The sequence below is a fragment of the Gossypium hirsutum genome, chromosome A01 (assembly GCF_007990345.1).
Source record: "Gossypium hirsutum isolate 1008001.06 chromosome A01, Gossypium_hirsutum_v2.1, whole genome shotgun sequence".
NCBI lineage: Eukaryota > Viridiplantae > Streptophyta > Magnoliopsida > Malvales > Malvaceae > Gossypium > Gossypium hirsutum.
Window position 1 is genome coordinate 118,005,052 of NC_053424.1, and position 26,842 is coordinate 118,031,893.

Consider the following 26,842-nt stretch of genomic DNA (forward strand, 5'->3'; position numbering starts at 1 on the left):
TAGCTAAATGAAGGCATTTCAATTTCCTATCATCAACGTATACAAGCTTTAAAATCAAATGAAATGAAATGGAACAAAACTTTGTGAAAGGGCATAAATTGTTCATCTAAGAAACCAATTGTAGTGGTATAAAGTTACATACTTGCTGAAAGATTGTCAGTCTTCTAGTCATATTGATGTTTACGGCTCAAGAACGAACGAAAAATGTGCTCTTATAACCGATTCCCGAAGGTATCAAAAGTTGAAACCGAAACCACCACCACCACCATCACCACCTGGAAATCCTCCTCCAAAGCCACCGGGAAACCCACCATCAAACGTAAATGTGAAATGCTGTCCTCCACCACCACCACCAAACGGATTGAAACCACCTCCGCCCATACCTATGTCTTCAATATCTTCTCCTCTATCATACCTTGTTCTTTTTTCCTCGTCTCCAAGAACCTGTAAGCAACATTTCATTCATGTAAAGAACAAATGGGATTGATAAAGAAAGTTAAATATTAATGAATCATATACCTCGTACGCAGCAGCGATTTCTCGGAATTGTGCCTCAGCTTCTTCTCTATTATCAACATTCTTATCAGGGTGCCATTGTAAAGCGAGTTTCTTGTACGCACGTTTTATTTCAGCTACCGAAGCAGTCTTTGAAACACCGAGAATTTTGTACCAGTCTTTGCGTTTGCTCAACTTTAAAGCTTTCTCAGCCCTCATAAGTGCCCCACGGATATTCATATCCTGCAAATCAATTTTTAGCTCTCATGAATTAGAGGTACAAGTGATTAGGACAATAGCCAAATATAACTCTCAAAGTTGAACCGGAGGTTATTGCTTAGTGTGTTTTGGTAGGTGCCATGGGTTGTGGACTCGGGATACCTATCTTATGCATGGTATCCTCTAATTTGTAACCTGGGTTTCTCACTTAGCAACGATTCTAACCAAGAGTAAGAAACCATGAAAATGAACTTTGGTAGAATTCAAAAGATCTTCAAGATGCACAAATTGAAACGACTACAAAACCAGTCTTAGATTCAAAAAATTGTTATTACGAGGAACCACAAAAGCAAACTGTGTATCTTTAGGTGTAGAAACAAATATGTGCATAGCATGTTACCGATCTAAATACCATAGAGAAGCCTAAAACCATACTCTGAAAGAAGAAAATTTTAATCGAGATAATTGTCATCCAAATTTGATATCATGACTAACCTGAGGTGATTTCTCAGCTGCCGATTTTAGGTCTTCAACGGCACCTTCCCAGTCCTCTGTTAAAAGTTTAGCTTCACCCCTCTGACACATGCACACATAGTTAAAGAGCGAGAATTACAGCATAATGTACTTCAACCAATTGCAGTATAAAGTTCGACAAATCATTTGACTATACAACAAACCTGTACTAAAGCTTCGAGAAGTTCCTCATCAATGTTAAGCGCCTCAGAGCAACTACTTAAAGCATCCTTCCCTCTTCCGAGCCTAACCAAGACCTTACATAATCCAAGGTGAAGATGCACGTTATGAGCGAGATGATTTGGGTCCAATGCAAGTGCTCCTTTGTAGTCCTCAACGGCAACGCGCAGCTTACCCTTGTTTGCATTATCTTCCGCCTATACATTCCAAGAGTCGAAATATCTTGATAAAATAAGGCCAATACCCCATGTATCTAAACCCTATAGGCCTACACTAATCTCAAACAAACAAAAAAAAACAGGTAAAAGTACTATGGATGCCCTCATATTGGGGTTGAATTGCATTTTGCCCCTTTTACTAAAAAAAAGAGCAAATTAGTCCACACATGTTAGATCAAAGAGCAAATTGGTCCTTTTATTAAAAATTCCATCCATTTTTACAATTAAAAATTCCATCCATTTTTACAATTAAAAATTGGTCCCTGTACGCTAGCATAAGGTACACGTGGCAGGCTACATATAACTATCTGATTATTTTAATAGTCACACCAGTTTTCAACAATAGAAATAAATTAAATTTTTAACAGAAAGGATCAGTTTGCTCTATGATAATGTAAAAGGACTAATTTGCCAACTTTTTTAATAAAGAGGACAAAATGCAATCTGACTCTTAATACAGGTGCATCCAGGGTACTTTTACCAACAAAACCAAAAAGGAGAATTTGGAAACATGTTTGGTGGGCATACACTTTTAGTCTTCTTCAATAAATTTTTCAATCTAAAATATGCTTTCTTCAGTTCACCGTGCTCTGGATCTAGGCGAAGACCTTTCTGGTAATGCCTGAAAAGATCATGTATTATAACTATAAATCCCAATTATGTATGTGATTTCAATAGCTCATAAACAAGAAAAATTTTAACAAACCTTTGGGCAACATCATGATCTGCTAAATAGTAATAAGCATGACCACGGAGGAGTAAGGCCTCAAGATTGTTCTCATCTTCCTTGAGAATAAACCCGGATTCGGAAATAACACTAGAATAGTCTTTAGCCGCTACAAGCAGTTTCAACTTTAGCATCTTAGCCTGCAGCAAATGAAGCATATTAGAGTTTATGAATATTGCTATAAAAAATAAAACAGAAACGGAATGTATGTGCTACCTTCGAGCATGCTGGAGAAAAAACAAGTACAACTTTATCCACATAATCCAAAGCTTTTGTATAATCCTTGGACTCAAATAAACTGAAAGCTGTTTCCAAAGCACTTTGAGCCTGATGTAACTGAGATAGTTCCTTTTCAGCAACAGAATTTCTGGGTTTTAGTTCTAGAAACTTTTTGTAGCTTTTCTCCGATTCCTCGTATCTGCAATGAAAAAGCATTTTTATTACAGGCAAATGTCATCTAAGACTTCAGGATAGCTCAATAAAATCATAGTTTCGTAATAGTTTTCATCATTTTTTAACCAAAAATGTGAAAGGAAAAGAGAGTACTGTGAATGATAGATTACAAGTGTATATATATATATATCCAAACTTCCTGTGATTCAACAATACCGGCATAGCTGACGTAAAAGAGATGCATGGCGCATATATGCTTCTGAAAGTGCTGGATCTGCCTCAATAGCAGCATTGAGATCATTGAGTGCCTCACTGTAACGCTTCACTTTTATACTCTGTGAAACTCTCTCGAACAACTCAGCAGCATTTCCTAGATTTCCATCTACACATCCAAGTTGAAATGTTAAGCAAAGACATATTGAAAGTATATGCAATGGTTGCAAACTCCAAGAATATTAATTCCGATATTCAAAAAACAAGCACTGGCTATTTGGCTCCTCAGACTTAAAACATCATAAAACAATGAAACAGATGATGCATTTATATGAAGACATTGTTGGGCGGCTGTTCTTACCCACTAATGCCATATAAGGGCATGGATTTCAACCCCACCAAGGAGGCCAAAATGCTAAACATTTCCTTGGCGGCGAGATGCTCCCCAAACTCCATGAACCCGTTGGGCTCTCCTTGGAGTCGGGAGATAAAACCCGAGGCTAAAACTGAGCATCGAACCCCGAGCACTATACCTCCACTATTTGAGGGCCCGATCAGCTGCTCAATGGACGACACTTCAAAGACTTCTCCCCTCAACACTTCTCAATTCATTTCAAATAGTACATTTTGAAGTAAGTTCGAACACAAGAACGGCTATTTTCAACCCGAATTATCCAATAGACAAATTCTAATTCATCAATGTTCACAATAGAAGGCTAATGACTAATTACAAATATGATGATAAACCATAAAATATGATAAAACTATCCATCCTAACCCAATTAAGATCCAATATATTTGATAATCATTTTACAAGATAATGGCGATTTTTGCATATCATAAAATTCAAAACTTTTTCCCATTTGCAATTTTAAAATTTTCATTTTATTTTTCTCACAATTCTACTCAAGCTGGATGAATTAATATAGCAATGAATAAGCAATTAATAAAAGCATAAAATGACTAATTGACTATACAAAAGAACTGATTAAAATTTCCCTTTTTCCCTTCGAAGACTTCCGACTTTCTCACAATCTTTAACCCAAAGACATCATTTAACCACACTCAAATAAAACCCCAGATAAGGTTAAAGCTAAAGCACACTAATTTATTAAAAAAAAACACAGATCAAATTATCAAATCAGGAACAAATTAATGGGAATACTTCAAAAAACACAACAAAGTTAAAAAAGAAAACTAACCCAAAGCCGAAACGAGAGGCTGAAGAAGCAAATGCTGACAAATCAATACAAAATTCAGTATAAAAGCTGTGTAGACAAGTCCATTCCAAGCCATTGAATTGAAGGCCCAGTTCAAACTCAAACTCTTCAACATTGTTCTTCCTTCAGTTCTCTATAAATCAATAGATTTACATAGGAATACTTTTTTGATGTTTGGCAATTTTTTCGGATTTGGGTATTTTGAGAAAACCAAATATTTGTCAGTAAATGAAAATAAAAAATTAATGGAATTTGAATTTATAAAAAATTTGTTCGAATTTTTTTTTAGAAGAAATGATCGAGGATCCGAGGATTTGCATGTCAGTCCACGTTATTTCAACCAATTGATGGAATACACGTAGAATTTAATGGGACCAAAGTGTACGTGGAATTTTTAGCAGTAGAATATTGACACGTCATAAAATAATTTTTCTCTCGACTTGAGACTGGCCCAATTCAAATAATTTCCTGGATTTCCTTACTGTTGGGACATAAAAAAGCCCAAAGAACTAGACCTATCCATAATTTTGATTCTTTTTAAATCATTAAAAATTTTAAAATGATAACAAAATTAAAATCTATAGAAAGTAGTAAAAAATATTTAAAAATCAAAATTGTCCAAAAAATAGTTTTAAAAAATTCAGTACATTTATAAAAAAATATTTCCAAAATTTTTTAAATGACTATCAATTTCAAAACTTAAATAATCGAAAAAAAAATCTAAACATTTAAATTTTATAAAAATTCAAAAATCTATTCAAAAATATTGCCAATATGGAATATCTTTCTATATTCTTTGTAATTGATTTTTAGTTTGATATACTACTTTTTTGACGAAATTTTTATTAAAATTTACAAGTGATATGGTACTGTTTATGAAAAAATTTATCAAAATAAAAAATCTTTTCTTTTATGGAATTTTTTTTCAGTTGGATGAATATTTTATAAAAAAAACCAATTTTACACAAATGCCCTTTTAATTTTTTCCTCTCAACTGAGCATCTTAACGGTGGGTTTGGATCAGTGGTGAAGTGCAATGCAACGCGTTTAGCTTACTTTTTGTCTCAGGCTATAGTATCACTACAATATCTAATCTTATCGCCAGTGTTATTTTGACACTAACCATAGGTAAATGCACTGCCTATCCAAACCCATTATAAGCTTCTCAAGTTTGTTATTCTAATAACCAACTTGGCAACATTAGAAAGCGTAGCTTAGCTAAAATATTCGATAAATCTTTATATTCTTTAAAAATTTAAAATTTAATCCATCTATTTTTGAGACTTCAAAATTAAAATTCAATTATTAATACTATTAAAAACTTTTCTTTGTTGAATTTGTTGATATGACACTTTTAAATAAATAAAAAATTTCACTTGATAATCATATAACTAAAAAATAACATTATAATAAATTTAAATTTAATAAAATAATTTTAACAATGTTAATAATTGAACCCGAAGTTTGAAATCTGACTAAATTTCTAAAAATAAAAAATACAAAAACTAAATTTCAAAGTTTACAAAACCACGATATAATGATTGATTCTTAATTAAGTGATTGGGATTTAGCTCTTAATAGCTTTACTTACCAAAATACAACACTATATATATATAGGCCAATTTAAATAACGTTAACAATGCCCCATATCTGGATGAAGAAATACACAAAACAATGCACTATATGATCTTTCCAGAGTATGATAACAATGTCCATATCTGGATGAAGAGCAATGAAAGCAGAAGTATCATTTTAAAATAATGTGATAATCCATCTCTGTAAATCACATAATATATAGATAAACTCACATTATGCCAGTGTGACCAATGATTCCCACAAAAGAAACAAATCAAATACGAGATCGACCACCTTAGCAAGCCCTCAAGATGGAAGACAATGCAAGAAAAGATGACAGAACATAAGGGAACGGATCGACTTATCCTTTTATCGCTTCATTTCTTCAAAACACTGTAAATGAGGGACATTTTAAGGTTAAGGGTGACCGCTTCTCAACGATAAAAACAAAAGAAATGTGAGAACAAATGAGTTATTCGGCCTAAATCATTACTTGAAAAAACCAAAATCCAAATTGTATCCCCAAATAAAACTGAAGCACACCATATGAGTTCAATTAAAATGATATTCTATGACATAGAATATGATTATGTCGCTTCGATTATTTATTTTATTCTTGGACATGTCTGAGACATTGTATGGACATGAGTATGAAGGATATGACCCTCCACTTCAAGGTATAATGAAGAACTTCAAAAAAACAATCCTTTGTCCAGGGGTGAAGCCAAAAATTATTTTGGGGGGGCCCAGATTAAGTTATATATTTTCATGAGAGCTAAAATGTATTTCACCATTGTATTGGCTTATATCTTTATGGTTTTCGAAAGGACTAAATTAAAATTCTAGCATTTTGGGGGGCCAAACTATAATTTTACCATATATTAGCTTAAGATTTAACAAATTTTGAGGGGTTTAAAGCAGCAATTTCCCATTTCCGGGGGGAGGGGGGGGGGAGCCCCTACCCTTGTCAAACACAGACCAATATCCTTGCACGTTTTTGATTCACTAGAGCGTTAGAAAAAAGCTTATGATGCAGGGTTTTTCTTTTATTCATTTTTTTAATAGAAGGCATGAGTTTGAAGCTTACTTGTATAAATAGGCAGCAATTCCCAAAACTATGCATAATAAGACAATATCGATGCAGAAATTTCGGCTGGATCTCAGCTGGATAAAATCAGAAAATTAAGTCAGATCCAACAAAGAAAAATGAAAAAGGATGCAAATCTACAATTAATGAAGCTATAATGAATCACCTGAGTGACAGTGTGTTTAAGTCTGACATTGGTATTCTTTAGGTCACCAGCTGCCTTATCCACCTGTAAAATGTGTAAGGAGCAGAATACATAGTGTAAATTGGTAATCTAAGCAGTTACTAAGATAGTAAGATGTATAATAACATGATGGTCATGATGCTAACCTTGGTTTCAATTTCATCCATCAAAGGAACTTGCCTATCCAATTCCTGCACGTATCAGAGGTAACACTTAAGTAGCAAGCATAAATGTTACAATACATAATATTGAATAGTTTCAAATGACCATCAAGGCAACCTTACCTCATTCATATCATGAGCCATGTTCTTTAAAGTATCCAAACCTTCTGAAATCATATCTAAACCTTGGTCCTACATCGATATCAAAAGAAATAAAAAGCCAATCATAGCTCCATCAATGGGGTGCATGTAAGCAAAACACAAGCAAGCTTTCCTTCCAAAGGAAGAAGGATCAAAAACAATAGCATCAGCAAAAGTTCGACTTGCCTGCTTTATTCTTCGCATTTCATACTCCTGCCTGAATTGACTTGACTGCTCAGATTCTTGAAAGTATTCATTATCAAATCGCCCATCTATGAACAATATGAATATGTAAGTACAACAAATCATAAGATCTTCCAGGCAAAAATTTCAGAGGTTAAGAAAGAGTAATTGATAAATTCTGCATGATAAACTATGACAGAAAATTTTCCCACCACAAATAGTCAGATATTAATAAAAGAATGAGTGGTTTTGTACTTGGCATAAGTAAGCACCCTCCTTGCTGTATTATTATTGAAGCAATAAATGGTCAACTATAAAACTTTTTCTATATTTGAGATAGCATTCATATGTTTATCTCTCTCTCCCCAACATTTTCTGGGGTTCCCACTATTACTTCTATTTCTCCATCTTTATCTCCCGAATTCTTCTATTTTATCTGAGTCAAGCTATTGTTCTTTATCCATTTTTTCCCAATTTTTCATCTTAAGGTTGAAGCAGCTCTCATAAAACAAAATAACACTCCTCGCATCATTATGTACACCACCACCAAAGAAAATGAACCATTAGACCACATCTACCCTTCCCAAAACAAACAAAAACGAAAGTAGGGAAGTATAACATGAAACAAAACCAACAATTTGGTTTTAGAAAGACATTCAAAGACAGCACATCATTGTCTAAAACCATACCATTTGAACGGAACAAGAAAATTAAAGACAGTAGTCTCATTTTTTATTTTGTTATTGATCAGTGAGTCAAACCATTTGTCTTCAAAGATCAGGTTATCCTTATTTCATTCCGCAAAGGTCGTATAAACTAGATTTTTTACATAAAAATTTACACTACGTGTATACAATCTCAATAAATTTCAATGAAGTTAAGAATCACCTGAGTCGAACTTAATTTCAGTACGAGAAGCTGAAGGTGCTGAAGACATCCCGCCTCCAGTTTTAGGAGCAGCAGTTCCATCAGGTATAGCTTGAATCCTATCCGGCAATGCGAGGACCAGATCACTACGAGCAGTCATCTCTTCGGTTGAAATCCCTTTAACCTGAAAGCAAATTCCAAAATTTATCACACTAGAAGTCTGAACTAATTGATTTCTCAAGTCCACAAATACACAATACCCTTAAACGTGTTAAATAAAATGCACTATCACAAAAACGTAGCCTATGCTTGTGTTACATAACAACACAACCAATCAATTACTAGTAAACGAGCTCACATTTACACTAAACTGTTAAAATTTATTTTTTGGAAATTTTAAAGATAAGATAAGAAAGTAACCTTCTTAACAGCCAACCTCTGCAGTTTAGGGACCTCCTCAAGCAATCTAGCCTTGGTTCGACGAATCTCAGCATTCACCGCAACAGCAGATGCCTTACTTTTCTCCTTGGAAACAAGCTCCGCTTTCTAAAACAAAACGAATAAACATAAATTGAAGACATAAAAACCCTAATTCTTGCTGAAAAACTCTCAATTAAACAAAAAGCAGAGAAGACTGACACTCTAAATCGCAAGCTTAAACCTAACAAATCTCAACAAAAATAAGCTTAAACCAAATAGATTAGATCGGGAGTTTACTTGAAGAGCGGATTCAATGTCGGCTTCAATAGCAGCGTATTGGCGAGCAAAGGCATCGTCGCCGGAGATATTTTGGTCTCGCTGCTTTTCGACGTCGTATTTGTCGTACTTCTTACAGATCACATCTACTCTGGTCAATATATCAATGACAGTCATTTTCTTCTTCTTCTTCTTTTGTCTAATTAGCTTCGATGAGTCTACCGATAAATGAAGCTGTTTGGATGAAAAGAAAAGAAAAGAAAAGAAAAGAATTTGATTTCTTTTCTTTCGCCGTTAATATTGGTAACGGAACCAACCTCCAGACTCCAGAGATTCAAAAATTAAAACAGTTTTATAAAAATAAAAAGACAATGAAAATGAACTACAGCCTGCAACACTGTAACTGTAGGGTATGTTTTCTTTAAAGGGTTAATATACCATCTAGTACCTGAGTTTGGCTTCAAGTTGCAATTTGGTACCTGAGTCTTTTTTATTCCAATTTGGTACTTAAGTTTAGCTTCAACTTCCATTTGGTAACCAGACCAAACAATTTCATGTGGCTTAATAAATATTTGACATGTGTACTTTATTAAAAAATTAAGTACTTAAATGAGACAAAGAAAAAATTCGAGTACTAAATTGAATATTGAAGTTAAATTTAGGTACTAAATTAGGATAAAAAACCTCAGGTATCAAATTTAAAAATTCAGTTACTAAAGTGAACATTGAAACTAAACTTAAGTATCAAATTGGGACAAAAAAACTAAAGTATTGAATTGAATATTAAAACTAAATTTTCGTACCAAATAATATATTAACCCTTTTTTAAAGGAACAACTTTAAATTTGTTTTTCTTTGCTTTTAGGGTCGTCCAGCCTAATTTGATCAATATAGCAAATCTTTTAGGGTTAAATCCAAAATTAGACCTCATACTATTTTGGTTTTTTTCACTTACGTACTTTTAAGTGGTAATCAATAAAACCATGAGATGTGACCTATTTTTGTTAAACACCATATATTTTTTGGTAAAATAAATTAACTTTTAATAATTTAATTGCCATTTTTATCAAAAAATTATATATTTAAGTGAAAAACAATATAGTTTATGGCCAATTTTTTTTAGTTAAACCCATTTTCAAGTGCAACACTTAAATTTCTAAAATGCTTAACTTGCTTTTTAATTTAGTCCTTTAAAGTATGCGTTCATTATATTTTTTAGTTAATTTTTTAATGGACACTAAAAAAGCTAATGACCAATCACATAACACCAAATGAAGTCATTTTGTAAAAAATATATATTTTCTTTTATCAAATGTATATAAAAATTAAAATATATATATAAAGTATGGAAATAAATATATAAAAATTCAAAATATATATAATCAAGAAAAAAATATAACTCATAAAAATTATTTTAAAAATACGATAAATGAAAAGAAATTAATTGAAATTAATAATATTATTGTAAAATATGAAAAAAAAACTTGTAACTATTATAAAAATTTGTAAATATTATTTTAAATTTTTAAATTTTATTAAAAATTATAAAAATAAAAGCTAAAAGATATTATAAAAAATTATATATAAACACTTAATATATATGAAATAATTTAAACATATAAAATCTAAAATGTTTTCTTCCTCCTTACTGATTCTAAATGTCTTCTTGGATCAAGCTATGATTATTTTATTAATCAGTCAAAAATTTATATTTTAATTAAAAATTGTTATTTTTTTTGTTAAAAACGTGTTATTAATAATATATTTTTCTTAATTATTTGTGTGATTACTTGTCCTCTTCTTTAATTAGTTTTTCATTAATCATTTTAGGCATATACAATATTGAAATACAATTTCTTTGAGCTGATATTTATTTATTATTTATTTGTAAGCAAGTATAATCTATTATTATTATGTCACTTGAAATGGAATAATCATTTTGAAAGAAAGAATTCTAGCTCATGGTTGATTAAATTGTTTATGAAATTTATTTTACCATCATTGTCAGAGGCAACTTTACGCCCTAGCTCCTTAAAATAAAAAATTATTGTTTTACGCCCTAGTTCCTTAAAATAAAAAATTATTGTTTTTACCATTTAAAAATTTTTAAAATTTTAAATTAGTAAAGATAAAATTACACTTTAACTTTTTTTAAAATTATGAAAATTTAATTTAATAGTTTAAAATTATAAATATATAAACTATTAAAAATTAAAAATTCATTTCGACCACTCCTATCGTTGTTAATCTTTTCTCCTATCATACCATCACAATAGAACATCAAATTTATTTTATAGGCTGTCTGGGTATAAAAATTTGATAATTTCTTTCTACTTTAGCAATTTTTTATTTTCAAGAAAAATTGCAAAATTTATTATTTTTAAAAAATAAAAAATATGGATCAAAATTGTTACGAGAATGACATCTCGAGAAACAGTGAAAGTCAACCAACGGCAACTATGGTGGCAGGCAACGAAAGATATGCTGGCTGATTGTCTAACTTGGGAAGGAAATTTCTGGGGGGTTTTTTTTATGAACTTCGATGTTCATTCTTTACTATAGAGAAAAAGAAGAGATTTTAAAATAATACTTTGTTTGAAATTTAGCGTTTAATTTTTAAATAGTTTTTAAATAAAGTATTTTTAATTATTGTAATTAAAATTTTAATTTATTATATGAATTGTTAAATATAATTAAAATATATCAATCTATTTAACAAATCAAATATAATAAAAAAGAAATTTCTAATATCATATCAAAAGATTGATATTTTGTTGATAAATAATTTTTTGATAATATTAAAAAAATTCAAATTATAATTAAAACATTAATAATATTTTCAACATATAATGTAATTTTACTTCATGTAATCATTATTTAAAATAATAACTACTAAAGGCTATTAAAATATATTCATTATTTTGATAATTCAAATATGTTACTAACTACGAAATTCTATTATTAAAACATTACAAACAATAAAAAATATTATATTGTAAAATAAACTCTTTACCGTTCAATTTTCATTTTCTTAATAGCAAATAAATTGATATATAATAATTTGTAAATAATATATATTGAAAGTAAAAGTGCTATGAGCCAAACCTACATAAGATATTTAGACTAATTTTTTAAGCCCAAGTCAACCCAACCTAATTTAAGAAACGAAAACCCAAGCCCGACCCAGCCCACTCAAATTTGATTTTTTTTTAGATTAATTTTTCTTTAAAAATAATATTTAAGAAAATATAATACACCAAATGCACTAAAATCACTAAAATAAAGTTTATTAACACATTAAAACTACATTCAAAAAGTATTTATATTAGAGAAAACACTACTATAAATATAATAAATGTTTCATTATATTAAAAAATACAAATAAATATAATAAATATTTTATTGTATTAAATATAATTTTTAAAATTTTATATTTTGAGTTGAGTTATTTAGTTGAGTAAGTTTTTTGAAGTTTTCAATAATGAATTTAATTATTATTGAGTTAATGATTTAATATAAATATATAATTATTATTTAACATATATAATTAATATAATTAATTTTTATAACTTAATTAATATAAATATATATAGATTACAGACAGACGTAAATGTGTATTGTGAAGTTAAATGCAAAAAAATGTTTCATATTATGAATTGAATGGTTGCTTTGCCATATATATAATCTAGAAATTATCTTGAAAAAAAATGCAGAAGTCACATTACCACACATTTCAAATGCACCAATGGTAATTAGCATCTTGATCTTGATGGTTGGCTTCTTGAATATGATGATGATAACACCTGCATGAAAAAGCACGACTGATCAGTCAAAGGGCCATGCATGCATCTACCCTTGACCCTTTACCTTTATTAAAGTTATACTAAGAAACCTACCTAAATAGTGTCATATCAGCATATTACATAAAAAATATATAATTTATCTGTTAAACACTAATGGTTGATGATAATAATGGATTCTATCTTCCTTTTAAGTTAGTTATAGTTTGTATATACTTCCATACCATTGAGATAAGAAACTGAACCTACCAGATGATATTTGGTTCTTTTAATGTAATGAATTATATATAAGAGAGAAGGCATTTAACAAAAAAAAAAAAAAACCTGTTTGATTCATTTCATTAAATAACTAAATATATACAAGTAAACTAATCGCATAATCATTTTAAAATAAGATAAAATTATTTAAAATATTTTTTAATTTAATTACTCTAATTAAGATAATTATCTAAATTAATCACTATAGTTAAAAAATTTATTAATTTATTAGTCCACTAAAAAATTACTAACATATTAACTCATTAAATTACTGACATGTTTAAGTTCGATTTCTTCCTTTTTCTTGTTGCATCTTCCCACCCTTCATTCTTAACTTTGTTTCTCTCAGCTTTGCATAAGCTCCATATCCGGGACCTCTTTCCATTATGGAACTCTCTTTTGTAAGCTTTAAAGGGATTGGGTTACCGGGACTTGAATTATGAGACAGGATGAGAGAAATAAGTTTGAAGACATGAAACAGAGACTGAAGAAGCAGGGTTTGGCTCATGGGTTTGTCGCAGAGAATCACTAGTCTCTGCCATTTTTCAATGGAACTTGAAGATCCACTCTCTTTTTTTCTTTCTTTTTTTTGCAAAAAAAGATATTTGACTATACAAAACTATTATCCACCATGCTCAAGGTCTGATTTTGTTCTTGGTATTAGCCCTCACCCTGACTCAGATATAGTAAGGTCACTTTGGCAAGATGATGAGGTTCCTGGACTCCAAATCCGGCATAAGGATCAATAGACTCTAGTTAAGCTGATTCGGAAACTATCGTGGTGAACGTTGGTAATGTTATGGAGGTACTCACAATGCAAATATATTGATGTCATCTCAGAAAACAAAAACAAAAAAAGGACACGAGAAGAGAAACAACAAAAAAATAAAAGCAACAATGGAGGACATCAACAATGTTGAAATAAATATGCGAAACTGACTTCACAATGGGCTCAGCTATATTTCGATCGAGAATCGATATAAAGATGAAGAAGCAACAACACTGGCTTCACACTTAGGATAAGCACAGTGTATTACTAAAAATTTTCAGAATTACAGAACACCCACAGATAAAAATTTATAAATAATGATGATCAAGAAGTTGACATTGAAATAAAAAGTGTTTTGGGATAATTAAAAAGAGGACCCTAGCTTTTGACTAATTCAGACAATTATTTTAATTAGAGTGACTAAATTAAGAAAAAAATTAAAGTGATCAAAATAAAACAAACCCTATTTTAGAGTGACCATGTGTATAATTTACCCGATATATATACATACATGAAGATAGATTTTAAAACTAATATACTTTTTTTCATTTTCAAGTTTATTGAAGCATCATATCAATTTGAGTTAGATCATTATTTGGCTTTTCTCACATTGGAGCCTAACCTTTTTTTTTCAACTAAAGCCCTCTAAATTTAGCAATTGTTCTCACATTGTTATCCAAACTAGACAACTATTCTCACATTGAGGCTTGAACTTTTTTTTTAAATTAGTCTCTGAACTTGACAATTATTTCCATGTTGGAGCCTACACTTTGGGTTTTCAAGGACTAACTTGAAAATAAAAGTTCAGGCCCCAATCTGAGACTAATTGCCAGATTCAAAAGCCTAACTTGAACAAAAAAAATTTAAGAAAATTTGAAAAGTTCAAGACCAAAATGATTTAGCATTATCAATTTAAAATTTTAATGATACCAATTGATTTGTTAAAAATATATGAAAAGTTAAAAACTAGCGGATATCTAAATATAGTACGCATATTTACATATTTATGTCAATAGTTTTAAGAGTTCATACCTGGTATGTCTTTGGCCCTTTCTTAAGAATATAACCTACACTGTTTAAGTTATCCACAAATGTGTCAATATCAGGAACTCTTAACCCAATTCAATCTGCCAAACTGTAGATTTCCTGAAATAAAGTAATTGGATACCAATGATTTTCCTTTAATGAGAATAAAATTATTTGGTAGACCAACTATAAAAAGCTAAAGTTCATACAGATATGGAGAAGCAATCTTTTTGTTGCAACCCTGATTGCTTGTTTAAAGCACTTAAAAGCGCTTTGCTTCTTTTTGTTGACTCATTCCCCCACTTCGACCAAAATCCACAAATCCATGCTCATCAACATACTTATCGTACAGGGATTCTTTCATTATTTCAACTGCATCCTGCAAAATAAAATAATCCAAAATTTCAAAAGATAATTAAGACAAAAAGGCCTTAGTTCAAAGATAAGTTGTTCTGAAACAATGGAAGCAGTTTATTTTATCTTCGGTGCCTTGTATAGAATTATATTTTAGAAAGTTTTTATGTAAAAAAGAAATCTAAGACAAAAACTGTCACTTCAACTTTTTTTTTTTCAAGTATTCATGTCGGATTTTAGATATAGGTATGGGTCAAATTATGGTTTTTATCCCTGTACTGTATTCAACTAGGGGATTTAGTCCATATAATTTAGTTTCGCACAATTTGATCCTTCTACTATTATTAATGTATGCCTTAGTTCAAATTACTAATACTGTTAAAAGTTTCGTTCAAATTACTACTATTATTGTAATGGCGTTAGTAATTGGACAAAGACATGATGTTAATAAGAAGAAGATGAAGATCATATTATACCAAATTAAAGGAAAACCATAATTTGACCAGTACGAGGATATCGCCATCCAAATACATTGAAAAACTTAAAAAAATAAAGAAACATGCCCAAGTCAAATATTTACTTATATCCAACGCTTATATCTGAATACGAGTAACAACATAAGAGGAAAAATAACTAAATTAATGACTTATCATTTAGCTTCAATCAGACACTATGAACTAACGGACCATTATCAGGTTCCCCCGACCTGCCCAACCTAGAAACCAAGGAAAATTAACCCTCGTACCTTAGCATCTTGGACTGTTATTTCTTCTCTCAAATCCACTCGAGCTCGAGCTTGTGTTAGTCTAACTAGACTCTTAGTCTAACTAGACTCTCCAATTGTCTCGCTGTTATAGGCGTGCCATCGCCAGATGTATTACGGTCTCTTAGTTGTAAGTAGAATTTTTGCAGGATTTCCGCTGCTGGTTTGGACATCCTAATTGGCATAAAAGTAAAGAGACAATGATAAAACAACAAAAAATTGCTGTGGCACGCAAATGCAAGTATTCAAAGGTGGAGATCGCCTTTAATTACCTGGGGAAGACATATGTTCTTGCATAAGAAATATATTTGCGAAGAAGTGCACCAGGCAATGGGACAAAATCAGCATCCTTTTTGGGGTCAAGTCTCAGCCTAGAAACTAAAGAACCTCCTTTCACCCTCATAGTTACTGCTTCAACGTTTTGTGATGCTACATTTATAAATCAGAAGTTTTTCTTGTTAGATTCTCTTTCTAAGCTTGATCACTTGCATGCATAATAAAAACTTTTTTAGTAATAAGGCAGATTGGAAAAAATAAAAAGTGAAACCTTTAGGTATACGTGGCTTTTTCAGTGCTGGTGAACTTTCTCCATATCCTGCATGAAGCTACAACATAGACACAAGGGTAGTTGACATTTTGATTTATAAAACCTTAGCTCAAGCATATAAGCTTATATAAAATGTTGTTAATAAGCTATTTTGTTTTTGTTATAAGGTACAAAAGTTGAAGGAAACACTCCAATATATAATTTATTCACTCACTGGAGATGAACAATATGAAAGGGCCAGGGAAGACTACTTAGTACTTACCGACATTATGTGCTCCGAAAGTTGCTTGTCCAGCTGCTCATCAGGTTTATCAAGCAATATGAAAACCAAATCAAATCTTGAGAGCAAAGCTGGACTCATTTTCAAATTTTCATTGACTGTTTTCGCACGGCTGCAGTTGGATATTGGTTTTGTTAATTATCAACAAATAATACCAGTATCAATAGAACAAAGTAAAACCAACATAAAATTTATGTATCGGTATGTGAAAGGAAAAGGAAAACACAATAATAGAATTCGTAAAGTATTACTTATAATGACCACCAACAGGATTTGCTGCTGCTAAGACAGATGTTCGAGCAGATGAACTTGCTACCAGTCCAGCTTTTGCAACAGAAACACACTGTTGTTCCATTGCTTCCAGTAAAGCCTGGTGCAATCCTGATGTAAGAAATGCCCGGATGCTTAGAGGTCAAATGATAAATAAAGCAATCAGGAGAAACCTGATGTTCAGCAGACATTTTATCAAACTCATCTATACAGCATAGTCCACCATCTGCCAGTACCATGGCTCCTGCAGCAAATGTATTTGTTACAAGAATGAATATAATATTAGTTTCCACTATAAAATGACATGTAAATCTTATGTAGATCAGTCCAACAGTTGTCTTGTTCGTGGGTGGCAAATACATTTCAAATGAGCCAGCTCATGCCCATCAAACAAGGTTGATACAATGAATAATCCAAAATACTATATATAAGCTTTCAAAGAACGGAGAGAAAGTGTCAACTACCAGCCTCAAAAGCATAGTCACTTGTCATAGTGTCCTTCACCACAGCTACAGTTAAACCAGCATTGGTGGTGGCATTGCCACAAACATATATACCACGTGGGGAAACAGCAGCCGCTGCTTGCAGCAGTTGGCTCTTCCCCAGACCTGGATCACCTGGTAAAATAGTAGTAATTGTTAAGAATCAACCTATTGAGTTTATATGCGGAAAATATGAAGTATGAACAAACTGTTCAGTTTACTGGAGGCGGATGGTAAGGTGATACAAAGTTTTTCCTAAACATTAAAAGGTAGCTAGAAAGGCTACTTATTATAAAAGGAGCAGACGAAAATAAGCATATACCAACAACAATGACATGGATGTCTCCTCTGACTGGGACCTTATTCCGATCCATTGAATGTTTTCGTACTCCACCAAACAATGCCAAAGTTATCCCAGCTGTTGATTAAACCAAAAATATTCATTTAAATACAATGTCACAGTATTAAATTGCAACCCCGTAAATATTTGACCATGTCCGTTTGTGACACTAATTGTATTACTCGGCATGGGGTTTATATCAAGCAAATTTACAGATTACAGCCATGTATAATGGGTTGGTGGCATGGTAGTAGTTTGGTGGGTGAAGCAGGTGCCCCAAAATGACAACATTTCGTAATGGATTGGCCAACATTATAATCATTTTAGATGACGGTTCTAATTAAGTTTCAGTCGAGTGCAAATTAAAGGTTTACCTTTAACAAGCTCATGTCCATAGATGGATGGACATATGGATTGAAGTATTTGGCGAAAGACATCTGAACCATGCTCTTTTGAAAACTTCACAATAAATTCCAAATCCTTTGGAGAGAAAGGGAACAAATCAACTAGCTCTTTTGGTCTAGCATTACTATTGGAATCTTCCATATCCTCAGTCACAGAGAGCGACTTAGAATTTTTTATAGAAACTGCTTCTATGTACAGATAGTAAAATCCTTGATTTCTGCCTTTTGATTTTCCTGAAAAAGAATCAAAGTTTTTGTAGGTGTAAGCAAGTGTTTTATTCATTCCAACCAACGAAGACCCTTCATGTTCCCAATCACAATCTCTGCATTCATGAAAATTCTTGTTTATATGTTTCGTGTATGTAATGGCAATAACTAGAAGGTACTGCATTAACATTGCATCTGCCCTTACTGAAAATGAGATATTGTTTGTAAAGCTATTTCAAATTCCATGATAAATTGGCTATGAAGGGATTTCTTTATATACCTCCTCCAATATCCATGTAATTGTTGATAACTCTTATAATTCCAGTGACTGTTGCTACATCTCCAGGGATGCACAGATCAACAAGATCTTCAGTCAATTCACATTCTACTGTTCGAGGGACACGACCTTCTTCATGATCCTCAGACTTTAGCAGCTCCTGTAACCTGGAATTTGTGTAAACAAGAAAAGTGAGTAGCCAATTTTTTTTATTAATGTAATGGAATGTTATTAAGATGTGTAGATATAGAGTGTGCATGGAGTTGCTAAGAAATACTGTAACATTGGGGCATCAAGTTTTTTACCTTATCTTCTGAAAATCTATTGCTTGAGCCGAGGATCGAATTGGTTTGAATGTTCTACTCTTGCAGCCATGTATAGTACAAGTCGATGGTGGCGAAAACTTTCCATCAGGAAATGAACGAGGGATCTCGGTTGCACATTTTTCACAGGCAAAATTCATTTTAGTCACAAGAGGCTTGACATTGCTAGCTTTTACCACTGTACCCCGCACAGATACAAGCTTGTCTGTATATATAATCAAGCAAACATCTTTAAATAAATCATGGTAGCTGGATAAGTGCAACTATAAGTTGAAAATCGGGGGGTAACGATATATGCTGCCTTTAAGTTCTTCAAGACAATCATGGATTCAGGGTAGTTGTGCAGACGAATATTTATCTTCTTTCCTTCCTCCAAGTAGAAATCCTGGTTGTTTAATAAAACCTGCTCGCAACATATCACCGCGGTTTAATTTAATTTAATTAAACTTAAAAATCACTTCTTTCCATCATTTGCTCATTCATACCTGGTGAATAGCAGCACTCATGCATGAGAGAGCTATTTTAGGTTTATCTTCCATTTTGGCATAGAATTCTTCGATATCACATAATCTTCGAAATCGTTGGTAATCAAGAGACAAAGAAACGGCACCACAGTCATCCTTTACCTGTTCATGATGAAATTGCAAAGAGTTGAAAAATGGCGTTGCAGTTGCTCGTTAATTGATTGAAATTTTAAAATATCAACAAAAGTTACAGTAATAAAACCGAAATTTTAGTAACAACTAAAGCAAATCCCTAACTAAATCGTTCATTTATATGCCTAATTCACCTAATTAAGCACATCGAAAAAAATATTAGATCACTCTCAATCATTTGACCGCCAAAATGAAGTCAAACAGAAAATTAAAGATAAATAAATAAAATGTTCAAAGATTTGAAATATATCACATAATATTCGAGATCGTTGATAATCGAGAGACAAAGAAACGGCACCACAATCATCCTTTACCTGTTCATGATGAAATCGCACAGCTTATTGCTAATAAATTGGCGTTGCAGCTGCTCGTTAATCGATTTAAAATTTAAAATATCAACAGAAGAACTTTGTTACTGTAAAATTGCTAATACAAGGTAATAAAACAAAAAAAATTAGTACCCAAAAAGAAAATCCCTAACTAAATCGTACTTTTATATGCCAAATTCACCTGATCGAGCACTAAAATGAAGTCAACCAGAAAAAAAAATGAATAAACAAAATGTCCACAAAATCGAGACTAAAATTTAAAAAAGAAAATAAAGAGAGGAAGCCACACCTGATGAGCAAGATCTTTCCCTGAAGAAGCGGAGAAGAAGCGAATGAGGTCAAAAATAAGCTTTTCTTCGTCCTTGGAGTACTCGTTTTCGGTGAAATAAACGGGAACGATAGAGCCAACGTTGCTTGCATTAATCGAACCGTATTTTTCAATTGATCTCTCTCCGTGAGATCCAAACATCTCGACGGACCACGGTGGTGATCTTGATTTTGGTTACCGAGTGTTCGTCAAATTTTGGCTTAAATTCTTTTCTGGTAATCTGCAGCTTTTTGGCGGGAAAAATGACGCGAGAGGAAAAAAAGGAAAATCCAAAACGTAAATGTGATTTATGTGTTGTTTAAAAGGATAATATAACTTTTAGCCCAAAAACTTGGCAATTAGGTTAATATTGGTGCATATACTTTTTTTTCACTTTAGTACTTGAATTTGATAATTAGTTTCATTTTAGTCCCTAAAATTGAAAATTATATGAATTAAAAAATTTATATAAATTTTCAATGATAATATAATATAATCTCAAAGTGTAACATTCAGTATTTTAATAATTAGATTAATGGATAAATAGCTAATATCACTTGTTTCTAATTCAAACAACTCAGATCATTGGACCAATAATATTTAAATAAATAATTCAAATATTTAAAAATAAAAAAAATTATTAAACCAATTTAATTATCGATCTTTGTTCTGATTTTCGATTTTTACTAATTTCAAGTAGTTTTCGAGTTAGTTAATTCAACATTTTTGTTTGAACTGTTATATTGATCATTTCTCAATCAGTCCAATTCAATCCTGTTATAGTAATAGTGTAACACTAATTATATTATCCAATATTGACAGAATCAATGTTTATGTCAAATTATGTCCTGTCGATGATTGTTCGTGAAAAATTTTCAAGGTTAATAGTAACAATCTAAGTCATAAACTTGGTAATCCTGTAATTGATGCTACCTATGTCAATGGAGTTTTGTATTGTATTTACGTGAATCTATTATTCGAATTGTGAAATTCAACTTGATTTGAATTCGAAGTTCAGATTATTTATTTAAGTTGACCCAAATATTTTGAATAACTCGATTTGATTAATTCTTATTAATATTCAATTTAATCAATAAATCAACTTTTAATTGAAACAGTGACTTTCTTTCCTACAAAGTAATCTATATCATGCAACATTTAAAATTACATATGAATCAATATTCTGTTGTTCATCTTATTGATCTAGTGTTCTAACATTGAAATATTGGTTGTGTAAAAATTTTGGACTGCATCAACAGGCTGAGCAAATCATTTCTTGAAGGTGTTTGATTGTCAATGTTTTCCTGATCACACAATGGGCAAAAGTTTGATTTTTGATACTAAGCTTGCACTTTTATTGGCTATAATGCTCCTCAGCGTGGTTGTAACTGCCTGTGAACTATGTAATTTCATTGTTAACATAACGGTGATAGTGGCGGGGAGACGAACACAATCTCGAACGGGGATTGAACGGGGAAAATAAAGTTTTTTTTCTTTTAATTTTCAATCTATTTTAATTAATTAGTATTAAAAGAAAAATATAAATGTAAATTTATTTAATTGTAAAATCAATTAATTATTTATTTTAAAATTCATTTTTAATTAATAAAAAAATTGAAAATTAATTTAATTTAATTTAATACATATGGTACAATTTGATTAGTTAAAATTGATAAAATTAATAGTGTTAACCACGTATGAATAAAAATATCAATTTAATTAAATATTTTTAAATTTAAATACTAATTAAATACAAAAAAGATCATAACAAAGGGTGATATATATATGGCTTTACTCAGATTCTTCCTTCTGTTTTTTCGAGGCATGTTCGTTCGCCTCTTTATTCTTAGCTTCACGGCGTTCGCTCTTCACACCTTTAGCTTTGTTTGGTAAAGCCAATTCTCCGACCTACAAAAAACAAATACCGTTCAAATAACTTCAAACACACACACACAAAAATCATTGTCGCCTTACCTTCTGATCAGGAATGTAAATCTTGCCTATAGTCCCTTGTATTGCATCTGAGCTAACATTTTTAACTTACGAAGTGAAAATTTTTGGTTCGTTAATCGAAACTGAAGTTCATTACAAAGTGTTAAAAGAGTTAATATGCATATTCGTCGTACCTTCTTCTTAGGTTGATCTTTTGCAGTTTTCATTGCTTCTTTCCTCAAGCCTTCGTTTGGTAGACGGTGACGTCGAACCACCAAATCCATGGAAGGGCCTACTTCAACGAGTTCCATCCTCGGAACTACAGTGCCGGATTTTTTTAATTGAAGGGCACAATGCGTAAGGTATACCTTGTTCGAAGAAATTGTTGTACATACGTAAACACGGTCCAATCCAGCAAGGTTTATATTCTCCACAACCTGAATTAATTACAGATATCTTCATCAAAATCTTTCTGGAATAGAAACCCAAAGTGCTAAAAAGCTAAACACGAACCTCTCCTCGTAAAAAATAAAGCAAAACTTCCTTCAAATGTTTCAGCTCATCTACATTCTCGAATCCTTCTCCAATGAAAGCAATGAAAGGCTTAGATCCAACCCGAGGTGCTATCTTCTTATCATAACTGAATGATTCAATAGATTTAAAATTCTCAACCCCAACCTCTATGAGATCGTATACATGGTGATCGTACATTCGCCCTATAACTAGATTGTTAGGTCGCTTCTTCGAATGTGAACCATACTGACAACACAAGAGCACGTAATCAGAATCTGCTAAGCAGAACAGGTTTTAGAACTGGTTAAGCATTGATCGAACCGAGCACTATGCTAAAACAGTAAAACCGACAAAATCAAGGACAGTCGTAACATATATTCATCATTCATATACCTTCTTTACTAAGAACCAAATGCTAAATAACATAAGTCTATAATAATGCTAAATTAAGGTTAAAATATGCTATAAGTCTCTGTACTCTTCTCAAATTTGATATTTAGTCATTATACTTTTATTTTCAAGAATTTTGCCCCTCTACTTTCTATTTCAAAATCTAGGTCCAACTCAGTTAAATTTGTTAAATTTTTTTAATTAAATTTGTTAGTATGACATTTCAAAATAAAAAAAATACTCAATTGACAAAATGTAACTAAAACAATAACTTCGTAATAACCTAAATTTAATAAAATAATCTTAACAATGTTAAGAGTTAAACATAAATTCTGAAATCTGAAAAATACAAGTACCTATGGCATATTTTAACCCCAAATTAAAACAACAAAAATAGTTGAAATCAATGAGAAAAAAAGAATGAAGCTTTAGGATTTTGATTCGATTACTTAGAACAAAGATACTTCAATCAGTTTTGAGAGAAAAGAACTCTAAAGAAGTTTCACCCCCACTTTCAAATCGCCTTATATTATCATTCTTCCTTGTATACCTCACAGCTCCACCTTTTTTTAAATGGTAAATTTCACTCAAAACACTATTCAATGTGCCGCTCGTCTTTGTTCCTTGAAGTATCAGTGTTTTCTTCCCTGTTTCCACCTGTAAAACACAATTTCAATTAAACCATTTTTTTTCATAACTTAAGTCATCATTGAACATCAAAATTTTGAAGAAATTTGTAGTGACTTACGAGCTTTGGGGCTTGTTTATCTAATTCCCTTTTAACTCTTCCTTTCATTGGGGTCTTAATTTTCATGATGCTTGACTGAAAAAATGATTAAAAATGAAAACTTTATTGTTAAAAAAATTGGACTAGAAATAAAATTGTAAATAAATAAGAGGGGAAGAGCTTGCAACTAGAGGTGATCATGGACCGGGCCTCAATAAAATTTTAAGCCCATTTTCTAGGCATGGGCCTAGACTAAAAATGGGCTTAACAATTTGCCCAAGCTCAACCAGAATTATAATAACTAAGCCGAGCCCGACCCAGCGCGTATTAAATTTTTTAGATTATTTTATTATATACAACAAATTTAAAAAATATAATATATCAAATATATTTAAAAACATTAAAACAGATATTAAAATAACAAAAAAATTAAAAACCATATTAAAACAATTATTAAAACAACAAACAAATTGAATATACATTAAGAAGTCTTTATACCAAGATAGTCGCAATTAAAATAGTAACAAAATTAGTAATAAAACAAATATTCTACAATATCCAAATAATATTAAAAACAGCAGTGAAACAACATAATAAACAGCACCAAAACAACCTGCAAAACCAATGACAAAAAGGGATGAATTTGCAAATAGAAAATGAGAAAATAATAAGACCACATGTGGTTTAAAAGAACCAAATTATAGATATGAATGCATCTTCTCCGAGTTTCACATAATGAGGTTCATGGAAACAAAAACCATCATTAAGTTTGAGAGAAAGGGATGTTGTGTTATTTCAAAAACTATCATAATATCAGTAAGTTATATACTCTTCCCTCATCAAGCTTTACACCAGACACCAATACTGACTTGCACCAACGAGTATCCACCAGAAAGATAAGGTTTCCTTCGATTCTATTTTGCTTAGGAGGTTAGCCAGCCAAATTAAGTAATATGATAAATATGAGATTTGGTACCAGCTCCAGTATATGTCTCTTATCAAAGATCAGTATAATGAATTCGCAGAAATTTCCAATTTTTAAACTGTCAAAAAAGTTTAGCAGTTGAAAGTCAGGATTCGGGTTGAAAGTTTAGACCTCTAATTTTCCAATTCTAAAAGCGATAACTTCAAGCTGCTGATTGAAAACGGGAGAACCATAATCTACTTTCTCATCTATTTAAAAATTGAGTATTTCTGCTTCTTTTTCAAAGTCAATCAGTGTCTGTTGATTATGAGTATTCATATTCAAATATTTCAACATTATATAGTCATAATCATGAATAAAATCCCAGCAGGTTGAAGCAGTCTAAAGGCAGCCTTAGTCAACGATAAAAAAAATATGTTAAAAAAACAAAGTTGCGAAGTCACATTAACACAGGTTCAACAAAATAAGTAAAGCAAAGAAAATATTGAAATTTGAAATAAACAACCTAACAATGGAGCAATAATGACTACAAATACTAACAAACAAGAAGCAGAAACCCTAATTAGCGAAAAGACAAAGTTTGAAGGGAGTTAAAAAGAATCTAAATGAGGGAAAAAAGGAGAAGAAAGAGGACGAGGACTCACCGATCAGAGGACAAAAGGCGAAAGCAAATTGCTCCCCATGGGAAAAGTTAAATTTTTTATTTTTGGTCTTAGTTAAATTTTTTATTAAATTTATTAGTATAACCTTCCGAAATAAAAAAATATTCAATTGATAGTAATATAATTAAAACAATCACGTTATTTTAATAAAATAATATTAACAATGTTAAGAATTAAATATAAATTTAAAAAATATATAGACTTATGCTATATTTTAACCCCAAATTAAAACAACAAAGATAGTTGAAATCAATGAGAAAAAATGGAACTTTAGGGTTTTGATTCAATTACTTGCAACAAAGATACTGCAATCAGTTTCACCCCACTTTCAAATGGCCTTATATGGGTTTTCACTGTTGGACTTGAGCTTTATTTTGGATAAATTATACTGAGAAGATATTAAATTATTAATAAATTTATATTTTTATTTCGTGTAATCAATTAAGTTGTATTGTTTAATATAATAACTAATATATTAAAGGTAAACTACAACAGTAGTCACATTTGTTTACATCAAATTATATTTTAATCACGTATATTTAAAATGTTACATTTTAATCTTTTAAAGTAGAGTAACTATTTCGTAACAAAACGACAATATAAGTGAGTATAAGGCAAACAAAAGTGACAAATTTTATAGTTTACCCCTATATTAATTGCTAATAACATAATTTTATGTGTATCGAGTCTTATTGGTTACTTTAAAATATTTCTAATTTTAATCGAAGTTAGTGACATTCAAATATTTGTAATTTAGACAAAGCTTTAAAATAAATCAAATTTTATTAAAATAACAAGTTTTTAAGTTTGTTAATCAAAATATGGACCAACTCTCGGGGTGGTATCGTCTTTCGCGGCAGAAGCGCTAGCCTGCTTACAGGCAATCCAGTGGGGGAAAAGAGAGGGGGGTTTCGACGAATAGAGGTAGAAGGAGACGCGCTTAGCATCATTAAAAAAACAAAAAGCAAAGAGGAGGACCGATCAGTATTACGAGCATATATGATGGAAATAAAAGAGTTAGAGAAAGGTTTTAAAGAATGTCATTTCAAAAAAATCTCAAAATCTGGAAATGGAGCAGCACATGCATTAGCAAAGGAAGGATTAAAGAGACAACCGAAAACTTACCTGGATGATTGGTGGCCGGAAGCAAAGCTGAGGGCAAGTGAATCAGATGGAAGAAGAATGGGTAGATTGGAGTGGGTAATAGATGTTTAAGTCTTCAGAGTAGA

At 31.3% G+C, this 26,842-nt stretch overlaps 3 protein-coding genes, 1 long non-coding RNA gene and 1 pseudogene across 6 annotated transcripts; all 5 read right to left on the minus strand.

Annotated features, from left to right (window-relative positions):
* On the minus strand, nt 1-4,481 carry LOC107944467 (dnaJ protein P58IPK homolog). 3 transcript variants are annotated; one of them, XM_016878292.2, is made up of 9 exons: nt 4,161-4,481; nt 2,962-3,127; nt 2,569-2,770; nt 2,332-2,492; nt 2,154-2,247; nt 1,392-1,604; nt 1,210-1,290; nt 520-738; nt 1-444 (listed from the first exon to the last, which is right to left on the minus strand). In XM_016878292.2, exons 1-9 carry the CDS (start codon nt 4,291-4,293, stop codon nt 235-237), a joined length of 1,479 nt encoding a protein of 492 aa, XP_016733781.1. In that variant the 5' UTR covers nt 4,294-4,481; the 3' UTR covers nt 1-234. The 3 variants fall into 3 exon arrangements, with proteins under 3 accessions (XP_016733781.1, XP_016733782.1, XP_040971196.1); XM_016878293.2 differs by lacking the exon at nt 4,161-4,481 and adding an exon at nt 3,320-4,102; XM_041115262.1 differs by lacking the exon at nt 4,161-4,481 and having other exon boundaries at nt 2,916-3,045.
* A 1,284-nt stretch (nt 4,482-5,765) lies between these two features.
* Nucleotides 5,766-9,564, minus strand: LOC107944466 (syntaxin-71). The gene is made up of 9 exons (XM_041115265.1): nt 9,094-9,564; nt 8,797-8,922; nt 8,398-8,560; nt 7,513-7,598; nt 7,309-7,377; nt 7,171-7,215; nt 7,007-7,069; nt 6,841-6,917; nt 5,766-6,146 (listed from the first exon to the last, which is right to left on the minus strand). The coding sequence occupies exons 1-9, from the start codon at nt 9,247-9,249 to the stop codon at nt 6,131-6,133; spliced, it is 801 nt and encodes a 266-aa protein (XP_040971199.1). The 5' UTR covers nt 9,250-9,564; the 3' UTR covers nt 5,766-6,130.
* A 3,133-nt stretch (nt 9,565-12,697) lies between these two features.
* LOC121230444 (probable DNA helicase MCM8) lies at nt 12,698-20,750 on the minus strand (annotated as a pseudogene).
* Nucleotides 20,751-22,223: 1,473 nt separating this feature from the next.
* On the minus strand, nt 22,224-23,203 carry LOC121218832 (ribosome production factor 2 homolog; the record flags this gene model as incomplete). Its single annotated transcript, XM_041096438.1, has 3 exons — nt 22,224-22,372; nt 22,591-22,833; nt 22,910-23,203. Coding segments are annotated over 3 exons (654 nt in total), but the record flags the coding sequence as incomplete, so codon positions are not given.
* A 356-nt stretch (nt 23,204-23,559) lies between these two features.
* On the minus strand, nt 23,560-24,192 carry LOC121230447 (uncharacterized). Its single transcript, XR_005928480.1, has 2 exons — nt 24,048-24,192; nt 23,560-23,956 (listed from the first exon to the last, which is right to left on the minus strand). It is a non-coding gene; the product is annotated as an uncharacterized lncRNA (long non-coding RNA).
* Between the last annotated feature and the right edge of the window lie 2,650 nt (nt 24,193-26,842).

Coding starts and splice junctions, on each gene's coding strand:
- LOC107944467 (XM_016878292.2), bottom strand. CDS start 4,293: ATGTTGAAGAGTTTGAGTTTGAACTGGGCCTTCAATTCAATGGCTTGG. Junction 3,128..4,160: donor GCCTCTCGTTTCGGCTTTGG/GTTAGTTTTCTT, acceptor TTGGATGTGTAG/ATGGAAATCTAGGAAATGCT. Junction 1,605..2,153: donor TATTGAAGAAGACTAAAAGT/GTATGCCCACCA, acceptor TGGAATGTATAG/GCGGAAGATAATGCAAACAA.
- LOC107944466 (XM_041115265.1), bottom strand. CDS start 9,249: ATGACTGTCATTGATATATTGACCAGAGTAGATGTGATCTGTAAGAAG. Junction 7,378..7,512: donor AAATGCGAAGAATAAAGCAG/GCAAGTCGAACT, acceptor ATATCGATGTAG/GACCAAGGTTTAGATATGAT. Junction 7,070..7,170: donor TGGATGAAATTGAAACCAAG/GTTAGCATCATG, acceptor CACATTTTACAG/GTGGATAAGGCAGCTGGTGA.